The 22,610-nt window shown below is 37.6% G+C and overlaps 1 protein-coding gene across 1 annotated transcript in view; it reads left to right on the top strand.

Annotated features, from left to right (window-relative positions):
- Window positions 1–2,365: 2,365 nt before the first annotated feature.
- LOC115215886 overlaps window positions 2,366–22,610 on the top strand; it is a 28,415-nt gene continuing 8,170 nt past the window's right edge. The window contains exon 1 of the mRNA XM_029785232.2: window positions 2,366–3,219. Coding sequence (XP_029641092.1) covers window positions 3,147–3,219 — 73 coding nt within the window. The 5' untranslated portion in view covers window positions 2,366–3,146. The remainder of the gene's footprint in view (window positions 3,220–22,610) is intronic.

Raw genomic sequence — 22,610 nt, 5'->3', positions numbered from 1 at the left:
CACAACTAGAGCCCTGCACTTTTTTACGCAGTTGTCCTCATCCATAGGCATCACATGACCAAACCAGCGCAGTCTTCTATCTTGCACACAATATCTGATGCTTCTAATACTTAGTTTTCCTCTGAAATCATATCTACACTCTGTCGTGCATGCACACTGATATTTATTTCTTTACTACCCACAAGGGGCTAAACACAGAGGGGACAAACATATGGATTAAGTCGATTATATCAACCCCAGTGCATAACTGGTACTTAATTTATCGACCCCGAAAGGATGAAAGGCAAAGTCGACCTCGGCGGAATTTGAACTCAGAACGTAACGGCAGACCAAATACCTATTTCTTTACTACCCACAAGGGGCTACACACAGAGGGGACAAATAAGGACAGACAAACGGATTAAGTCGATTACATCGACCCCATTGTGCAACTGGTACTTAATTTATCGACACCGAAAGGATGAAAGGCAAAGTTGACCTCAGCTGAATTTGAACTCGGGACATAACAGCAGACGAAATACGGCTACGCATTTCGCTCAGCATGCTAACGAATCTGCCATCTCGCCACCCACCCAGCGGAGCATGCCAGCTTCATTTCTTTCAAGCCTTCTCAAATCCTCTGTTGTCAAAGTCCGTGTGTCACTGCTATGTAACATAGCTGTACATACACAAGTATCATGCAAGCTGACTTTCACTGAGTCCCTTAGTTGCTAACAGTAGAAACTCTCTAAACTTTGCCCAGCCTGTCCTTATTCTAGAAACCACACACACACACACACAGGTATACTACAAAACTACTATATACCTACAGCTTCCCGCATGACTGCCAGGAGTGACACGAGCTACATACAGACATCCTACATGGATGTCAGAAGCTACATATAGACATCTTACATGGCAGCCAGGAACAACATACAGGCAGTCTACATGGATGCCAGGAGTTACATATAGACATCTTATATGGATGTCAGGTGGTATGTACAGGCACACTCCAGGGCATTGTGAAAATGTTGCTATTTTGAAAATTTTGCTGTAAAACCGATTCTATTTTCCCTTTAATATCCACTGAAAAGAAGTCCCTAAGACTTATAAGGATTAACTCAACAGTATGCAGTGATATCCATTTCGTGGACCTGTTTCCATTTTATCCGTTTTACCACGACAACAGTCTCGCACTTCTGAACTAGGTGTCAGCATACAACCTCCATCTGGGAGTTACTCTTTGGTTCTTCCATTCTGTAGTTTCCTAACTCTTATGTCCCTTATCAAATCTATCTATCCTTCAATTTTCTACCCCACCAATGTGCCAGCAGGGATTCTCCCTTCAGTGTTTTCCCTTTGGGTGTTCAAATTAAACACCAAGTTCATTGATTTCGCTAATCTAACACGATCTGCGAAAGTTTCAAGCAGTGACCCTCCCTTGTCTGACAGGGCAGTGAACTCGCGGTCGTAGGATCGCGGTTTCGATTCCCAGACCGGGCGATGTGTGCGTTTATTGAGCGAAAACACCTAAAAAAGCTCCACGAGGCTCCGGCAGGGGGTGGTGATCCCTGCTGTACTCTTTCACCACTTTTAAAAATAGCGGTGCCCCAGCATGGCCACAGCTCGTGAGCTGAAACTAGATAAAATAAAATAGATAAAAATAATACATACATATGTACATAATACATAAAAGAACAAAAGAAATTAACGCAGATTCTCCAAATTCAATCTACTGGTAGCACAGTGAAGATCTGTAAGACATACCAAAGTCTTGTTGCTTTGTTATCGACCAGTTTGAACTCTTTCAAGAACTTAAACTCTAAGAAAAATCATACATACATACATAAACACATGTCTAGACATGCAACTACCCTTTGTCTCTCTCCAATCTTGTATCTCTCATTTTCTTTCTCTTTCCTCAGTTATTTCACATGACCCTCTCCACTGCACCTCTCTCTATCTTCTGCAACTCACCCCCCAGTCTGTCTGGGTTTATTTTTCTCTCCCACCCCTTTTTTTCATACATCGTGTGTGCAGCTTTATATATATGTATATTTTTATTTCTACTTTTTCAGCAAATATTCCCATCATTTGTGCCTCGGATAAAAGCTAATAGCAAAATAAAACATTTCATGGTTTTTCATCGATTTCTCTTTCTCTTTTTGTCTAGAACATGAGCACGTTTGTGTATGTGTGTGTGTGTGTGTGTATCTTTGCGTGTGTGAGTGAGTTGCATTGGTCAAATTGAAAAAAAAAATAATAAAAAGCAAAGTATTTTCTTGTTTTCCATTGGCTAGAAATACTTTAATCTTTTTCTCATTGGCTCAAATAGTATCTGTTTTTTCATTGATTAGCTCACACACACGCACACGTATGTGAGTATGTGCGCGTGTAGCGTGCGTGCGTATATGTGTAATACGTGTTTGCTTGTTGTTGCGTTGTTTCTTGTCTGCTGAAAATCACCCATTCAATGAATTGTTTATTATCATATTTACTACGTAGGACAGCAACAGCAAAACTTCACATCATTTCTCTTTAGTGATTGCCTCTACATAAACACACATACACGCACACAGAGTAAGTGTATATAACGGCGGTGCATTAGCATGGCCGCAGCTCTGAGCTGAAACTAGTAGAAAAAATATATACATATATGTATATATATATATATAGCCAGTCTTACAGCAACTAAACCTAACTACATAACACTTGTTGATGAATGCCGAAGTGGTGGTGATGGTAGCTTTAATTAGAAAACATATTTGAAGAATCCACAGGCTTCCCCAGTAAATGTTGCGAAAACAATAAAATAAGCGAAAAGCGCGCGCGCACACACACACATCTGTATATATAAATATTAGTGATGACGATAATACTTCGATAGAATTGCAAAATTCTTTTGTAAAAAAATATTAATGCAGTTTTTCCCTGTCCTTACGAGAAATTATTAAATGTAGTACTGATGCACATGTTCCAGTAAAAATCAAAACAAAACAAACGGAAAAATACAATCAACTCACTCCACACGCTATAAATAACCAACCCTTCCTTGCCAGCGGTAGAGAACCCCTTAAAACCCTCACTTTCTTCTTTCACATGTCTTTGTCCTCCCGACTTCGACAAGAAAACAAATACAGGGAAACTCGGAAAACAAAATAATAACGATGATACCAGTGCGTCTTTGGATCATGTTCCTGTTGGTTATTCTGTACCATGTAGTTGTACATAGCAGCAATGGTAAGTGTAATGCATATGTTTGTTTCTATAAAGAACAGTTTTGGTCCCAATTGTTATGAGTTCGAAATGCAATAGTGATAAGAAAAAAAAAAAAAAGGAAAAAGTAGCGCACTTTTACATCGAAATCAAAACAACAAATAAACTCTCTTTTATAATTAAGATTTTTTATGGTACATAAAAAGTTTTTTTTCTTTTCAAAAAAGTGTAAAAAGAAGTTATCCCAGGTCCGATATACTAAGTTGGGGCTATGTTTTATGCTTTAATGCATTAGAAACAATTTTTTTCCTGAATAAGCGTTGTTAAAATTGGAGCGGGTCTTTTATGCCGGCGAATATGGTAAAATATTCAGAGAAAATATAGAAAACGTAACGGACTTTCGGAATAGCTTTTACTACCTCACGGGGAAGAAAAAAGGGTAAGAGACTAGGGTGTCTCCCTTCCACCTTAATTTTTATTTTATTTTATTTCTGTTATTCCTATGTTTCATACAACGGTAATATGATTCTGAAACAATTTTTTATATTTTTGCGAAAGTCCGCCGAAAAGTTCGCTTTATTTTATAGCAGTATATTGGAATTAATAAAATATAAACCGCGAAAAAGAACTTGCGACAGAATAACATGCTTTTCAAGCCAAACAAATATTAATTATAAATTAATATCCGCAGCGCACATACGAGACACTTTCGTCGCACTTTGCATAGAACAACTTTTTCAAAAATAAGGCTGCAGGCGTGGTTTTGGGTTCAGTCCCACTTTGCAGCACCTTGGGCAAGTGTCTTTTATTATAGCTCTGGGCCGACCAAAGCCTTGGGAGTAGATTTTGTAGACGGAAACTGAAAGACTGTATCTAATCTATCGATCGACCACAAAACCATATTATTTAGTGTGTTCTTTTCAAAAACTGTATGGTGTAATTTGAAGGAAGATGTAGTTATGTTTAGCATCTGGATCAACCACATGAGGCTCAGTTTGAAGATGGTATTTTATAGTGATAGTGGTGGTGATGATGTTGGGGTGGGGGCTCATTTGATTTTGGGTGTGTTGTTGTTTAACCCTATTCAGCCCTGATCAAATAAGCCTAAAATAAAACGACGTTCCAGTCTTGTCCTTCCAATTTTTTCATATATCTAAGAGTGCATTGTTATACCTGTTTTTAGACAGTAGGATGTAATTTGAAAAAACTTAGCTGTTATTTCTAGCAGGCCAAACGACTTCGTAGAGGAGATTTGGAGTTGGTAGGCAGTGATGTTTTGGGGTGGTGTTTGGGGTTGTTAGGGTAGTGTTTTGGAGTGGTAGAGGTGTTTTGGAGTGATGATAGTATTTCGGATTGGTGGGGAAGTTTTGGGGCGGACTGATATGCAGTTTAGTGCGGTGGAAAGTGAAATTTTATGGCGCTGGAAGTAACTAAGTGAAATCCTATCATTTCATAAATACATGCATCAAAAGGATCACCAAGGTAATTTGCCAGAAAGGGAATTGGGTGTTAGGAGCAGTAGAGAGGAGTATAAGAAAAAATGTTGTCTGAGGTCCCCAATCGTACTTTGGCTCATTATAAAGCAATGTAAATCACTAGGGACGCGTTTGATAGCCAGTGTGTAGGCCTCTTGTGTTAAGCTACAAGTTAGAATGTTTTTACGTAATATATAAATTTTGTTGATCTAATGATGCAAGCTTCCATATACAGACTATCAAAGGGCGGTGTACACAAGCTACCAATGGCTCAAGACCTCCAATTTAGATGATTAGTCTGCATTTACTCTGTAAGGAGCATAGGGGTGGTTTCCCGGTTTCCTCGGCGTATATATTCCTCTCTGGTTACGTACGTTGCAGGATGGCTCATTTTAACCAGCTGAGTGGACTGGAGCAACATGAAATGGAGTGTTTTACTCAAAAACACAACGCATCACCTAATCCAGGAATCGAACGAAACCACAATCTTACGATCATGAGTCCACCGTTATGGTTGTTTGGAACTTCTGCGTTAGATGTTCCAAATGCAGTTGAATACTAAACGACAAAGGATCATCAGATGCATCTAATTGAACTTGAAATATCCAATGCAGAGGTTCTGAACAAGCATAACAGTGAAACGTACGTTGGGAACAAACAATATAAACTCAGTAATGTTACTAAGTATAATGGTATACTGGAAGCTGAGTGGATGATGATAATCTACGTAGAGCTCTAAAGTAAACACTACCAGTCGTAAATCTCATTATATACACAATGCACAATGTAGTGTGTGAGAGAGAGATTATTTGTTTTTCACTGTCGTCACTTCCGGTGTAATTTGGATGTCATTTAACCATTTACTGGTACTTTATTTTATCGAGAGCAAGAAGAACGAAAGTAAAGTCGATTTGGCAAAATAGGTCCACAGAACGTAGTTTTCAACACAATTTCTAGTTAACTAAACACTTTTAAACTTCGTATACTGGTAGAATGTGTTTATAAAACATCATTTTTTCTTGGCTTTATTGAGAAAATTCTATAGCTTGTAAGATATTTCCACTTTAAAATCGAGCATTTCGGCAATTTTAACCAATCGCTCACCTCCATTTGGGATGAAAACATTCCGTGCTGTATGAATATGTCCCTCAGAAACAGATTGGGTTTATTTACATTTCTGAAGAAAAAAAAGATACCCTTCCCCCACCCCTAACTCTAACAGCTTGAAATGCAATAGATCGATACTAGGGTCATAATTATGGGTGACAATTTCATACGACACCGTTACGGAAAATGGGATTTTTTTCAAGCGATGTCAACCATTTCAATCTGTTTAAGGTTAGTTAGAGTTAGGGTTAGGGGTGGAGGAAGGGTATCTTTTTTTCTTCGCAAATGTAAAAAGTTTAAAAGTGTTTAGTTAACTAGAAATTGTGTTGACATATGCCGTTCAAAAGGAAAAGATCCGAACGTAGTGTTTTTTTTTTCCAACGTTCTACCGACTCAACATAAACGATTTCTAAGGCGGACAAAAGGTCAGAAATATGAGAGGAGGATGTTAATCGATTAAATCATCCCTGATACTTTATTTTATCGGAATGACGTCGAAAAGGCCAAGTTGACCTCAACGGGTTTGAACTAGGAACACAAACCGGAAGAATAGATTCTGCCACGTATTATTGTTTGACGTTCGAACGGTTCTGCCAATCCAGTCATTAATGGTTTCTGATTTAGGAACAAGCCAAACATTTCTGAGGGTAGATAGAGGTTTAGTTGATACCGTTGACTAGTACTTAATTGGTACTATATTGCATCGACTTCGGTGACTCAAAGGGCAAAGTTAACATAGACGAGATTTGAACTCAGAATGTAGATATTTAGAGCAAATATTACGTGGTATATTTTTTTTGTTGCAATCCCACCAGCTCGCTACTTATTAAAAATCAAGAAATGATCATTCTTTTTAATTTCGGCATACGACCAACAATTTCAGGAGGAGCTTGTGTATTATATCGAATCAAGGGTAAATTTTCATATTAACTTTATCGAATCAAGTACTTGACCGGTATTCTATTTTATCGACCCCTACAAAAAAAAAAAAAAAAGAAAGAAAGAAAGACCTAATTGACATCGGCAGGATTTGAACTCAGAATAAAGAGAATCGAAAGCAATACTGCAAAGTATTTTTTGCCGACTTTCTAACTCTTCTACCTTTACAAGTCTAATTATAATAAAACCTTCTTTAGATGGAAGGGTTAGTTTACCACTATTCTTTTGATGATTTTTCACCTTCACAGGGATACTGGAATATCATCATTTAACGTCCATTTTCCATGTTGGGATGGGTTAGACGGTTTGACAGGAGCTGGTAAAGCCAGCGAGCTGCACCAGGCTCCAATTGTCTGCTTTGGCATGGTTTCTATGGCTAGATGCCTGTCCTAACACCAACAACCTTACAAAGTGTACTGGGTGCTTAATACGTGGTACTTGCACTAATGCATTCCACGCGGCACTTGCACGGATGCTTTTTAAGTGACACTAGCACCCGCGAGCTTACAAGACACGGACCTCTCGTCTGAAAGAGGGGGTAGGGTAAGAGGCATAATCGTAAAGGACATGGTAAATTTTACATGCATGTATGTATATATGGCCACGATTTTACTTAGCTTGGCCTGTTTTCTGAAACACATCAAATCGCCAGAAGTGAGGCCCAACGTCTGAAGATCCTTTCTCACCACTTCGTCCCACATCTTGCGTCTACTCCTTCCACAAGTTCCCTCCACAATTAGAGGTCGGAACTTTATTATAAAAGCCGTTCGACAATAATAATTATTATTATCCACGATGTTTATTCATTGTTGTTATTTAGACCGAAGTCGGTTCTAATTAAGCAAACCAATGCTCAAAAGCATTCCAACTATGGACATCGCTTTTTTCAAGGATTTTAAAGACTACCATGATGTGTCATTCTCTTAACAATTCATCAATGCTTAATCATCGATGAATTATTGTGTACTGATAAATAATAGTTTTGTCATCTGGCAGTGTTATCCTTTACGAACATCTGAAAAAAATCTCATTGTGGAAGGAAACAAGTCATGTCATTCACAGCAGACATGACTCGTGTTGGAAAATAAGGTACCTCAAAACTGGAGTACCTTCATAGTCACATACTCAAATGAAACATGATAATATTGTGTGCATGCATGTGCGTGAGTGTGGTTTCGGTGAAATAATCAGGAGAAATAGAACTCAGTACATGAGTATGTATACTTTGATATTTTTAATCGGCAGAAAGTTATTTTTGTAAATTTTGTCACAAAAAAGATCTCTGTCTCTCTCGCCTTGTCTATCGATCTGTGTGTGTATGTGTGTGTGTGTGTGTGATCTTCAAATCTAATGCAAATTCTAGGCAGTCCCAATGTTTTCTTTACCGTAATATATTTATTTACTGGACTTCATGTGAAAATAAATTTCACTAAAATTGAATTGTATTGAGATAAATGACTTTTTCACCATACTACCTCAGCTAAATTGGAAAGATTTCCACCTGTCAGGGGCGGGGACGGAAGTGTTGCCGCTAAATTGAACTAAATCGAACTAATTTATCGATTTACGACCTGTCATTTCCGTCGAGTAACCCTAGTTTTGGTTGTGTCTGTATGGTTTTTAGTGTTTAATGAACACATAATCACCATTTTATTGCATTCGATCTCTTCCTTTGATAATCAACTTCTACTGTCTTGTATCGATAACGAAAGTAACTTAAGTTAAAACATTGTAAGTTTGTATGGCTGCGTGCTTACGAAGCTCGCATTGCGACCGTGTGGTTTTGGATTCAGTCCCACTGTGCGGTACCTCAAAATAAGTGTCTTCTACTATAGCCCCCGGCTGACCTATGACTTATGAGTGATTATGGTAAGCGGAGCTCCACCCCTTGACAACCGATGTTTATGTCTCTAACTTAGTGGTTCGGCATATGGAATTGATTGAATAAGTACCAGGCTTAATATAACGATTTGTTCGATTGAAACCCTTTGAGGTTGTGATCTCGCATGCCCACAATCCAAAATAACAGAAACACGTAAAAGAGGTGGACTAAAATGTGTAGATTTTCATACTAATTACAAAAACATCACCCCTACTTTTTTTTAATTTTTAGAAGATCCTATCATTAACTGTTATTAACCTACGTCAAACTTATTTGTTCAAATCTCTTATGATAAAAACAGTCACCTGCAACCACATCTTTTTAGGACGTGCAATTCCTCTTTCCTTCATTATATATACATACATTCGAATGTAGCAGATAAACAGCTAACCTCTGGGCGCTATTTGGACCCCGTTGTGTCCACCACTCTGATTGGTTGGTATTGGCGCGAATATATGTTTATATAATAAAAGACTATAATAAAGGAGAGAGGGATTTCACTAGAGTGTTCGCTATAGGCGTATGTCTAAGATTAAATTATCTGTTCTGCCCTTATTTAAGACAAAAAGGTTTAGTTTCAAGAACATTTGGCTGATGTGTTTAGCTGATTAGTTAACCACGCAGAGGCTTCCTCGGTGACACGTAAAGACAATTGCACTCACTGTGGGACTACAAGAGAGATATATTTAGAATATCTTACCTTGCCCATGCAACACGTTTTGTCTGGCAATATTTTCAGTCCAATTTCCGCAGAGATCGACTTTGCCTTTCATCCTTTCGGGGTCGATAAATTAAGTACCAGTTGCGTACTAGGGTCGATCTAATCGACTGGTCCCCTCTCCAAAAATTTCGGCCCTTGTGCCTAGAAAAGAAACGAATATTTTCAGTCTAATTTCCAATAATTTTCTAGAATATTTGTGTTCTTTAACTGTAAGTTTCTGATAAAATTTATTCCAAAACCAACTAGAATGGCACCAACCATTATTTTCTACAATCTTTTCATCTCCAATCACCCACTGTCTTTATTGCCCCTCTCATAAGCGCTTTTGTGAACTCATCCCTCCAAGGGTGGATTATCGCCAAGGTTAAGACCCACTATTGTATAGGAATTGCTAGTTTTGAAATTTATTCCTTCAATTCCTTGAATGTACTTTTAGGCGAGGTTTTGCTTTGTGATCCAAAAGGCAAAGCTACTGAAATTGGCAGAGATCATCATTCTCTGCAATCTCGGCAAAGAGAAAGGATTGTTTTCTTTGAAATGAAATAAGCGATACAAATCTGCTGTAATAAAAATGGTAATTGTCAGATCTGATTTTTTGCAAATTACTTTTGATTATTCAATTTTATTTTTAAATAATAAATTAAATTGGGTAAACCGTTTCCACCACTGTGTACAGGTTATCATGTAGTTCATGGTTCAAGAGAAATGAAAGTAAATTAACCAGAAGTGACCACTGTGACATCCTATAAATTCGTAAAGAGAACTGGCGGAGTTTCTTAATATGAAAAGTCACTCGTTATTCTGTGTCCATAGGCTTGTATTATACCTTCTAGTAATATGTCAATATTACAAAAATAGAAACTGGAGGTACATTGTTCCAACGTACTACCCAAAATAAATATGACTGTTTTAATCTTATTTAAATTATACGTACATTTTTCATGCTATATAAAATTTATGTACGTTTTATACACAGACTAACATGAAATTCGCGATCGTAACTTCGGTAAATTTACTTAAATTGTTTTAAAACTCTTTACACCACATACGTTTCTAAAATAGTTAAACCAGTTTTAATATTACTATATCAATACCAACCTACTCTATAACATTGTTCGCAGTCAACTACAGCTCACCGATACGTGAGCTTCGCGAGGAAAGGTAATAAGAACGATACACCATTTTGGGGTGAATTACTCCACACGCATTTTGGTCTTGTTCTTATCAGTTAACATATAACTGGGTTTGGTTTGTTGGCTTCTTAAACTCTTTGATTTTAAATCAAATAAAATGGACACCACTGCAAAAAGCAGTTGTTCTCTTCAACTTGGAATTTACTTTATTTTTTGTAAATATTTTACACCCGTCTCACGATATGGGTGTAATTCTCTGGCAGACTTTTGGAATAACTATTACTATTTAATGGGAAAGGGCCGTCCTTCTGTGAAACAATTTTTGCCCCCAAAATCCAGTTTTTCACATCTTTACTCACATTCTCTAATTCCATGTTTTCCTGTAAATTTTTATATTATAGCCATCTCACTAGACGGGTGTAATAATAAAACAATAGCTTTTCTTTTAGTGAGAGGCAGTTATTTTTTTTGATTTTTTTGATAGACATTGCTTTTGAAAAAGGTGCGAGTGCTTCCATACCTCCTCTGAATAAACCAATTCAAAGAAAAAAAAAGACACTGACGAAACCCAAGCTGTTCGACCAGTTTATCTCATCTAACGATAACTATTTATCGATTTAATTATCAACATGAGTTCTGACACGAAATTATATCCATATTTAAAAATCGTCACACTGTGATAACTCTCTCATTGATTCATGCCCAGTTTTAATTAAAAATTCCTCAACTTTCAAAGGCCAAACGATATTTGTTTGAATGCTTTTTATGATATTTTCAACCTTAACAATTCAAATTGTTCAATTCGAGGATTTCTGGGTCTTGATGACATTATTGATTTGTCTAGCAAATAACCAGCTTAGCCAATTCACTTCCACATAGCGAAGTATGAAATTGGTAAATATCCACTCTGCTAATAAATGGCCTTTTATGCACCTCGTGCTAACATATAAATGTCTAAAATCAATGGATCTATACAAGCGTTGAATAAAACAGGAAAATGGATATGAAAAAGGAAAAAAAATCAATAGTCAAAATTATTTACCTAACAAGTAAAGCTTAATAGGAATCAGTTACATTAAATAATGAGTTAGCCAAAGTAAATATCGCCTATGCTGGAGTATAACTTCTCAAAAGAACCGAAACAATTGACTCACCCTTTTACTGAAAGTTTCTACTCTAGTACCATAGTTAGAATTCTCCTCTTCCTTTTCTTCTTTGTCCTCCTCTTCTATTTTGTCTTTGTTGTCCTCCTCATCTTGATCTTCCTTTTCTTCTTTGTTCTCTTCTCTTTCATCCTTTTCCCCCTCTTGTCTTCCAGCTAATCCTTATCATTCTTCCTTTCCTCCACCTCCTCTCCTCGGCTTCCTTTCCTCTTCCCCGTCCCCTCCTCCTCCTCTTACCCCTCCTTGTCTTCCATTTCTTCCATTTTACCAGAGACTGACACAATTTATATGTCAATGGATTTTGAGCCTATCAACATGGGAGTTCCCTGGAGGACAGAATTTTCTTGAAGACCACTTAGGTTGCCATCTATGAACCTGAGCTCCTTCAAGACTTAATTGACCAAAGAAAATTGCTTATAGGTGCTTCTGGGTGTATGAGGTTCAAGCACAAAAAGTTGAAAGTAGTTAAACGTGGGGAAACTAGGAGCTTTTTATTCAACCAAATTGGCCAATTCTTGTTGGTGGATTTCCATTACAATATTTACTTTAATTCATTTACCTATATTTCTGTATGTATACACACACACACATACTCATTATATACCATTTTTATCCCACCCTCATGTATGATAAGGGTAAAAAAAATATATGTATTTTCACAACCATATGTACCTTGTACACCTCTTCCAGAAAACATTTAAACATATTGTATGAATATTAAAAATTATTATTATTATTATTATTATATGAAACCTCAGCTTATTTTGCTGGGTATGATTGAAAGTGTCAGCTGTCCACAGCCAACAGACTAAGGTGACACTCATTTACTGGTCATGCTTCAAGTACCCTGCAAGGAATTCTTGCAGTTCCAAGCAAAGCTGATTTTTGTAGGTCTTCTTCTTCTTCTTCTTCTTTCCATTTCACTTACTCCAGTTAGTTCTATAATAGTGGACAACAACCTGTTGTCAAAGGTCACACAGTCTTTTTTCATGATACTTAACACTCAAGTACCTATCTCAAGATCCCAACTGACCCTAATAAAGCAGTTTTTCTAAGCATATTTCCCCTCGTGTATTATTATTATTATTATCATTATTGAATGAGAGAGCAGTGCTTGCCATCAAAGTGACACTGGGGTAAAATATACGAATTTCAGTATACCCACCATGACCACCCGTCTGATAAGGGTACACCAGGCACATGCATCACAACCATATGTGCGTGACATGGTGATCTCATATCAAGATAAACCGTGCATGACCTTGCAGGTGGGGCCCAGTTAGATTTTTCTTCAGGTCAAGTAGCCCATCCTACTCAAATGGTCCTTGAATAAAGGTTGTTTAAGCATGTTGAATGACACACCCATCCTTTCAAAGGTGAATTATCCAAACCTTAAAGAATTCCTCTCAACACATGGCTATAATGCTCCCCCACTACTTCTGCTCATGATCAGAGATGCACATATCATCAGCCACCAAAGGACATGCTCAACTGGTTATGGTCAAGCAACTGACAAGCAATTCTGTGGTATTCAGCAGAATATTTGCTGTAGCCCATCTTTTATACCAAGACAAAACAATGTATATGATAACATTTTCAGTGAGTTAAGATCAGAAGCCATGAGAGTCACTGCCTGGTACTGCATCAGAGCAATTATTATTATTATTATTATTATTATTATTATTAATATTGTCCATCTGAGTTCAAATTCAAAACAAGTGAGGATTGGTAATAGGAAGGGCATCTGGGCATCGAAAATCTGCCTTGACAAATCTGTCCAACCCATGCAAGCATAGAAAAGTGAACAATAAAATGATGATGACTATAACACAACCAAGTAAAAGATAAGCACCATGCTAGCAGGAAACTACAGCTTTAATTCATACTCATCATCTTATCACCTGTTGGGAAATCTTCTTAACCATTCAATCCAATCTTCGTATTGTAAATATGTCTGCAGACGTGATTAAATCAGATGAATTTTGTTGTAAATTAATTACAGAGTTGAAATCATTTGCCCTGTAGCAAATAAATAAATATTTGTATTATTCAGATTATAAATCACTTTATTATAATAATTGATAGCCTAATTCTTTTGGAAACAACAAAAATTTTCTTAGTCTGTGCAATCATTCTTTTACACGGAAATTCCAAACCTTAAGGGGGCATGCACAGCAAGAGTGAAACTGTCTTATGTATATTTACAGAAGCTTTTAACATGTTTACTGAGACTATTAACGTGTTTACTAAAGCTATTAGCATTTCTCAGCAAAATAGCTACTCTACTGTAATTGCAGACATGGTTGTATGGTGAAGAGGTTTGTGGTGGAACCAAGTGGTGAGAGGTTCAGTTTTTACTTTTAGCCACAAGTTGGCCAATATTTAGTTACTTAGAGTGAAAGTGGCAGATCAAAAACAGGAAGAAACCCATTGCGTGTGCATACATGTAATGTGTATATGTGTGTGTGTGTATGTATATGTATATATATATATATATATGTGTGTGTGTGTGTGTGTGTGTGTGTGTATGTATGTATGTATGTAGATATATATATATATATATGTATATAAATATTTATGTGTGTGTTTATATATATATATATATATATAAAGAAAACAAAAAATGGAGAAATATTGATGAACAACACAATTGACTTACATCAATTATTATTTATTAATTCAGTACAAATAGACTGCATACCATCTAATATCGGTTTCTGCTTCCGATGTTGTATAGTATTGCCATTGATATGCTAAAAATATTAATCATATTTGTTAATAAAACCAATCTGAAACATGGAGTTTCATCAGAGTGATGAAGCCCTGTATGGCAATAGCATAGAACATTGGAAGCAGAAACAGCTGTTAGATGGGATGCAGTTTATTTGTATTGAATTAATAAATAATAATTGATGTAAGTAAATTGTTGTTCATCAATATTTTTCCATTTTCTGTTTTCATTAAATTTTGATTCCTGATAAATTCATGTCTATCATTGTCTTTACCTATAATTTATGAGTATAACGTGTTCGCATATGTATGCCCATGGTTAAACATAGGTAACATACTGGTAGTATAATGGATACTTCTATCCCTTAGACAGTTATTTTAACCTCTAATGCAGCCAACCATATATATATATAATATTATTATGTTTGAAAATGGAGAAATCCAATGGATATAAATTAATTTATTAATTAATTAACATCTTCACCTGCAATTTTTTCATTTCACATCCAATCTAAACTACTAAACATATATAAATATATAATCTTGCATTTCAAAACACCTTGGGTAGAAAATCATCAGAGCATGAAAAAGGACAATACAAGGATTACATTATGATATGTTGGAATACTCCAATATAACTATATATATATATATATATATACGTCGTCGTCGTCGTCGTCGTCGTCGTCGTCGTCGTCGTCGTCGTCGTCGTCGTCGTCGTCGTCGTCGTCGTCGTCGTCGTCGTCGTCGTCGTCGTCGTCGTCGTCGTCGTCGTCGTCGTCGTCGTCGTCGTCGTCGTCGTCGTCGTCGTCGTGTCGTCGTCGTCGTCGTCGTCGTCGTCGTCGTCGTCGTCGTCGTCGTCGTCGTCGTCGTCGTCGTCGTCGTCGTCGTCGTCGTCGTCGTCGTCGTCGTCGTCGTCGTCGTCGTCGTCGTCGTCGTCGTCGTCGTCGTCGTCGTCGTCGTCGTCGTCGTCGTCGTCGTCGTCGTCGTCGTCGTCGTCGTCGTCGTCGTTCGTCGTCGTCGTCGTCGTCGTCGTCGTCGTCGTCGTCGTCGTCGTCGTCGTCGTCGTCGTCGTCGTCGTCGTCGTCGTCGTCGTCGTCGTCGTCGTCGTCGTCGTCGTCGTCGTCGTCGTCGTCGTCGTCGTCGTCGTCGTCGTCGTCGTTGTTGTCGTCGTCTAACGTCCGTTTTCCATGCTAGCATGGGTTAGACAGTTTGACTGAGGTCTGGAGAGCCAGCAGCTGCTCCAGGCTTCAATCTGATCTGTCAATGTTTCTACAGCTGGATGTCATTCCTAATGCCAACCACTCCGAGAGTGTAGTGGGTACTTTTTACATGCCACAGCACAGAAGCCATTCAGATAGTGCTTTTTACTTGCCATCGGCAAGGGGGCCAGTCAGGTTATACTGGCATTGGCCTTGTTCAGATGGTGCTTTTTACATGCCACCAGCATAGGGGCCAGTCAGGCTGTCCTGGTTTTGATCATGTTTGGATAGTTCTTTTTATGTGCAACTGGCATGGGTATCAGCCACGTTCAGATGGTACTTTTTGCATGTCACTGGGATGGGAGCCAGTCAGGAGGCACTGGACACAGCTACGATATTGGTTTTACTTGACTCAACAGGTCTTCTCAAGCATATCATATCACCTGACGCATCAGGGGTACTTTTAATTGGGCCGGGCATGCATAGTTGCAATCTCACTTTAGTTGCTGGGTCTTCTCAATTACAGCATATCTCCAAAGGTTTCGGTCTCCTGTCATTGCCTCTGTGAGGCCCAATGTTCGAAGGTCATGCTTCATTACCTCATCCCATGTCTTCCTGGGTTTATCTCTTCCACAGTTAGAGAGTGGCACTTCCTCACACAGCTGTCTGCATCCATATGTAGCACATGAACATACCAGCATAGTCATCTGTCTTGTACACTACATTTATTGCTTCTTATGCCCAACTTTTCTCTCAGGGTGCTTACACTCTGTCGTGTATGCACACTGACATTACACATCCAGAGGATCATACTAGCTTCATTTCTTTCAAGCCTACACATCCTCAGCATTCATGGCCCATGATCACTGCCGTGTAGCCTGGCCGTTTTCACACATACATCATATAGTCTACCTTTCATCCTGAGTGAGAGGCCCTTAGTTGCAATCAGAGGTAGGATCTCCCTGAACTTTGCCCAGGCTATTCTTTTTTTAGCCGTTACACTCTCAGAGCAACCACCCCCACTACAGACTTGGTTGCCTAGGCAGTCGAAGCTATTAACTATTTGTAGTTTCTCCCTCTGGCATGTGATGGAATCTGTTTTCTGTACATCTTCAGTATTTATTGCTCCTGTGCATCTGCCATGTACAAAAACTATCTTCCCGGTTAACCTTCCTTTGATATTATATATATATATATATATATATATATATATATATATATATATATATATGTATGTAGGCACAGGCATGACTGTGTGGTAAGAAGTTTGCTTTGAACCACATGGTTCTGGGTTCAGTCCCACTGCATGCCACCTTAGGCATATAACCTTGGGCCAACCAATGGCTGCAGTCAAATGACTGAAACAAGTAAAAGAATAAAAGAATACATACATATTTGTGTGTGTGTATGTATAAGAATTTATGCATTAGAATGACAAAAGAATAAAGGAAAAACATTACCAAGAGACATTATCAATCTCATGAATATCCAAAGAACAATGAAACCTGACTCATCTACACAACACATTGAATATATCAAATTATGTAAAACGGGAAAAACCATAGAGAAAATAAAAATGAGTCAAATATGGAGATGATTAATGAAACAATTGAAAATAACAAAAGTCTTTAAAAAACCAAGTAAAAGATGACGGTGGAACATAACACAATCATTAACCTAAATACAAAAATGTAAAACAACTTACAGAAGATGTGCAAATATTAGAAAGAATTTAAAAAATTCTATGAAAACCTATATCAACCAGTAAATTCAAAGGAAAGAGTCCCAGATATGTTGGAGGCAGTAAGAAATGTTATAAAGGAAATGTAAAAAAAATGCTATGGCAGGTCCTGATGGGAATAAAATAGACATTATAAAAGTTGTTGGACCAAACGCAGAGAAGGAGCTAGCTAAACTATCTACAAAATGCCTACATGAACATAAGATAACAGTTATGTGGAAAGATTCCAAACTGATCCTTCTTTACAAAAGAGGACATGCTAAAGATCTAAAGAATCACAGACAAATCAGTCTACTATCATACGTCTACAAGATCTTCTCAAAAATCATACCAAAGTGAATTGAGAGAAAACTGGATGAGAACACTACAAAAAAATCTACAGTGCAATAGACCACATACATACAACTGAGGGGAAAATGCCAGACTTATTTAACATTAGTAGATTTTGAAAAAGTTTTTGATCTGGTGGAAATTAATGATATAGTAAGAGCACAAGAGGAAAAGAGAATTGAAGGAAACTATATGAAGTTATTGAAAAATGTGTACACCAACTGTAAAACTACAGCAATTGTAAGCAACATGGTGATTAATATCAAAATTGGTGAAGGAGTCAGACAAAGAGGTACCATATCACCCAAATCATTCACATCTTTATTAGAAAAGTTTTTTTTTAAAAACTTATATTGCTCAGATAAAGGAATAAATATAAATAGATGCATGCCAGATCATCTCACATTCATTGATGATATTGTACTTAATTTCCAGAAGCATTAAAGAATCAACAGAAATGCTCAGAGAACTAAAATAAGAAAGCAAAAAATGTGGACTCAGAATTATTACTAGTAAAGCAAAAACAATCACCAACCATTTAATCACAGCTGGAAATGTAGTTGATGGATGATGAAATAGTTGAACATGTGGACCAATACACCTACCTTGCTTAGAGGATAGAAATCAAACCAAAAAATTTAATACTATTAGGATGGGCATCCTTTGGTAAATTGAATCACATTACAATCAGTAAGTTGCCCATGTGTCTGAAAGGAAAGGTTCTTGAAGCAGTGTGTACTTCCTACCATTATGTATACATCAGAAGAATGAACTGAAAATAAAACACAAAAAGCCATGGAAAGGGGAATGCTGAAGATTAACAAAATGGATAAGTGGAGAAACAACAGCAAAAGAATGACAACAGGTTTAATGGATATTATTTGGAAAATAAAAATTCTAAAATGGTCTTTCATGAGTCATGTGTTTAGAAGGACACCTCATCCAGAAGAAAGGAGGGAAAATGAAAGACTTTACTTGAATGATGGTGAGACTTGCTTATGGCTATCACACAATGTTAAGACAATAAAATAATAACAGGCACCTCCTCACACCACACACACACACACTTATATATGCCAGCATCGGTGGTGTAACAGTAAGCATAGTTATCTTCTAGGTAGTTGATCTACGTTCAGCCCCTGGCTGATGCAGATCACCATTTTTTAAAAGCCCCTGAATGATCAAAGCCTCTGCCTGAAACAATAAAAGTAAGAAAAAAAAATCCTTTTTGTAGACATTATGGTATTCCAGAATGTTGTTTTTATATGGTCTCTGGTAACAGGTTGCTGATGACAGGAATGGAAGTAGGCGGGGTAGTGTCACATGACTTTAAGAGCCGACAACATATTGTTAACCTTTTCATTACCGTATTTATTTTTAGATGCTCTGTGTTTCTTTCAATTATTTTGAATATAACAAAGAATTTAGTAAAATAACTTAGTTATCATTCAGTTAGTGTTAGGAACATAAATTGTGACTAAGGTTTGGTGGAAGATTTTAATTCAAAATTTATGAAAATAAGACATTTGTACTACAGAGCCAGAGCCGGTTTCAACTGGGTTGGTAAAAAAGGGTTAAAGCATGTAATATTTTTTGCGGGGGGGGGGGGGGGGAACCACAAACAAACTACAATCAAAGTACAAGGACCAAGGGCACTGAAACCCTGGAGTTAGAATCAGTGTATGACCTTGGAATCTACATGAGTTGTGATGCAACATTTCATGTGCATATTGCCAGGATGGCAACACGTTGCAGGCAAGTAGCCGAATGAATCCTTAGATTATTCAGAACCAGAAATAAGGATACCTTGCTACTTCTAAGGAGGACATTTGTCCTTAGTCGCCTGGATTACTACTCCCACATGTGGTCATCGCAGAGCATCAAACTGGTGTTGGAACTTGAAGTAATCCATTACCACTACACAAAGATTGACTTAGTGGAACAGATGAGCTACAGGGAGAGACTGTAAGAACTGAAGCTCTGCTCCCTGGAGAGAAGGTGAGAAAAGTATGCAGTGATATACATATGGAAGATTCTGGAAGGTCTAGCTCTTGACTTTGGAATTAAAAGCTAAACCAACCACTGCACTGAATGGCACTGCATAATACCAAACATACCATCTTCGTCATCTCAGAGAAGAACCTAGTATTGCAACAGCTTGGGTTTCAGGGGACCACAACTGTTTAACATTCTGCCAAGGAATCTAAGAAATCTACAAGTGTAGATGTGGAAACCTTCAAAAGGCATTTAGACAAACTTGAGTCTGAAATCCCAGATGAGCCCACATTGCAGCAGGAAGCATAAAGAAGAGCAGAATTCATCCAACTTGCTTTTTCACCAAAAACAGTACCAGAAGGAAGCCTCAAAACACTGAAAGGTGGCACTCCAGCATAGCCCCAACCTCTGGCTAAATCCAGTAAAAGTAAAAGATCAGCCTGAGATTTATAGAAGACACTTGTTCAAGGTGCTGTGCAGTAGAACTTGAATCCAAGACCATATTTTACTGGTACATTTTTTAAATAAAAAAATTGGCTGAGGTACCTGGTAATAAATTACTGTTAATAAGATGTCTGTTTATAGCCATGAAATATAATCTCGTCAAATTTCAACACTTTTGAAAAATTTTAAATCTATATTAATGGATAGGACCAATTTGACGAAAAATTGAGCAGAAACTGGTAGCGAACCCATGTCGTTGTCATTTTTGTGCATGTGTGTAAAATGGCGAAATTTTATACTTTGGTGCAGATTTCGTCAAACTGATGTCACGATGACTAGTGCGTAAGTTGCCTAAATTTTGCTTGAGAAATAAAATGATCTTACCTAGGCGCAGGAGTGGCTGTGTGGTAAGTAGCTTGTTTACCAACCACATGGTCCCGGGTTCAGTCCCACTGCATGGCACCTTGGGCAAGTGTCTTCTACTATAGCCTCGGGCCGACCAAAGCCTTGTGAGTGGATTTGGTAGACGGAAACTGAAAGAAGCCCGTCGTATATATGTATATATATATATATATGCGTGTGTGTGTTTGTGTGTCTGTGTTTGTCCCCTTAGCATTGCTTGACAACCGATGCTGGTGTGTTTATGTCTCTGTTACTTAGCGGTTCGGCAAAAGAGACCGATAGAATAAGTACTGGGCTTACAAGAGAATAAGTCCTGGGGTCGAGTTGCTCGATTAAAGGGGGTGCTCCAGCATGGCCGCAGTCAGATGACTGAAACAAGTAAAAGAGTAATCAAAACCTGAAATGCTGTGGAATTAAAACAACGAACTGAAATAAAAGTTTTAGCAAATCAAAACAATTCACATTGAAATGAAGAATTAGCAAATGCTAAATAAATTACCGTTAATAAGCTGTCTGTTTATACCCATGAAACATTTTTCATCAAATTTCTGCATTTTTCATCAAATTGATATCATGATGGCTAGTACAAAAGATGCTGAAATTTTACAATTTTTGAAAAATCGATGCTGATTAAGAATTGATTTTTAAAAAAATTCCCTAGTGCATAAGTGACTGCATGGTCATAAGCCCCCCCTCCCCCACACACAAGTCAAGTTTAATCAAAGTCTGTTGGATAGCCTTGGAGGAGTTAAAATAGCAAATTCACAAACACACAAACTTGCCATTTATTATTATAAATGAAAAGTGAAGTTGATCCAAGTATGGTATGATTATAGTGTTGGGGACTTGCATATTGTAAACATGTAGTCTGGTGCTTTATCTTTTCAATCAGCTTGCAATTATTGACAATGGACAATGCACAAATATCGTTGACTGTTACATTTTTGTTTTCAAGAAAATTAAAAAATTTTATCAACTTCAGTGTTTGAACAAGAACTAGCATCATGCATACAAAATCAATATGAAGCTTACAAAATCCATATATTATTGCATAAATGAATCATCTGAAATCAGTCGTGATATGGGCACCTGTTTGCATGCTTTTAATTTGTTTTATTTATACACACTCTTTCTTTCTCTGTCTCTGTCAGTCTACCTCTCTATATATAAAACATATATACATATATGTATATATCTCTCTAAAAATCATCATCATAATCATTTAACATCCATTTCCATGTGGCATGGGTTGGATATGTGTGTGTGTGTGTGTGTGTGTGGTGTGTGTGTGTGTGTGTGTGTGCATGTGTGCTTGTATATTAAATTCTGCATTGTAAATGCTGTTGGCTGCAAAATGCCATCTGTTGCTAGTGTTGTCATGTTGCTTAACCATGTAAATAATCTGTCTCAATTCAGTGGTTGTCTCTTGCAGGAGATGCTAATACTGTTGTGTTGATATGAAGCTGGTCCTTACTCTCCATAATGCTGTCTCTGCAGCCTAATGAAGTGGTGTCTGGGTTGCCGCAAGAGAGTGGTGAACACTATATGTTTGGACACAAATTAAGTAGATTTCATAGGGGATTTATCGTCACTGGAAAGACAGAGCTGATTGTTTGAGGTTGTGATTAAATGTAGAACAATGCTGATGTTATTGATGAACTTGTAAACAGATGTTACCCAGTCGTATCAAGAGACACCTGAAAAACTTAGGCTGTGCTGTTCAAATCATATCAAAACACACTTGTAAGCACATGCTGTGGTCATTATCATCATCATCAGCAGCAGCAGCACTGCCACCACCACTACCACCACCACCACCATCGTTTTCATCATCATCATCATTACTTTTACATCCACTTCTCTGTGCCTGCATGGATCAGACAGAATTTGTTGAGGAAAATTTTCTTTAATCAGATGCACTTCCTGCCACCAACTTTCACTTGTTTCCAAGCAAGGTAATATTTCTCCGTGTCTAGACATGCTTTCAGGGAAGATTTGAAATGAAAGACACTGCTTGTATGATAATCCTTTCTGCTATAGGCACAAGGCCTGGATTTTGGTGAGACAGTCGAACACATTACCCCCAGTACTTAACTGGTACTTCATTTATCGACCCTGAAAGGATGAAAGGCGAATTTGAACTCAGAATGT

This window comes from Octopus sinensis, linkage group LG9 (genome assembly GCF_006345805.1).
Source record: "Octopus sinensis linkage group LG9, ASM634580v1, whole genome shotgun sequence".
Lineage (NCBI taxonomy): Eukaryota > Metazoa > Mollusca > Cephalopoda > Octopoda > Octopodidae > Octopus > Octopus sinensis.
The sequence above is the reverse complement of the archived record's forward strand: the minus strand, read 5'-3'. Positions and strand labels throughout refer to the sequence as shown.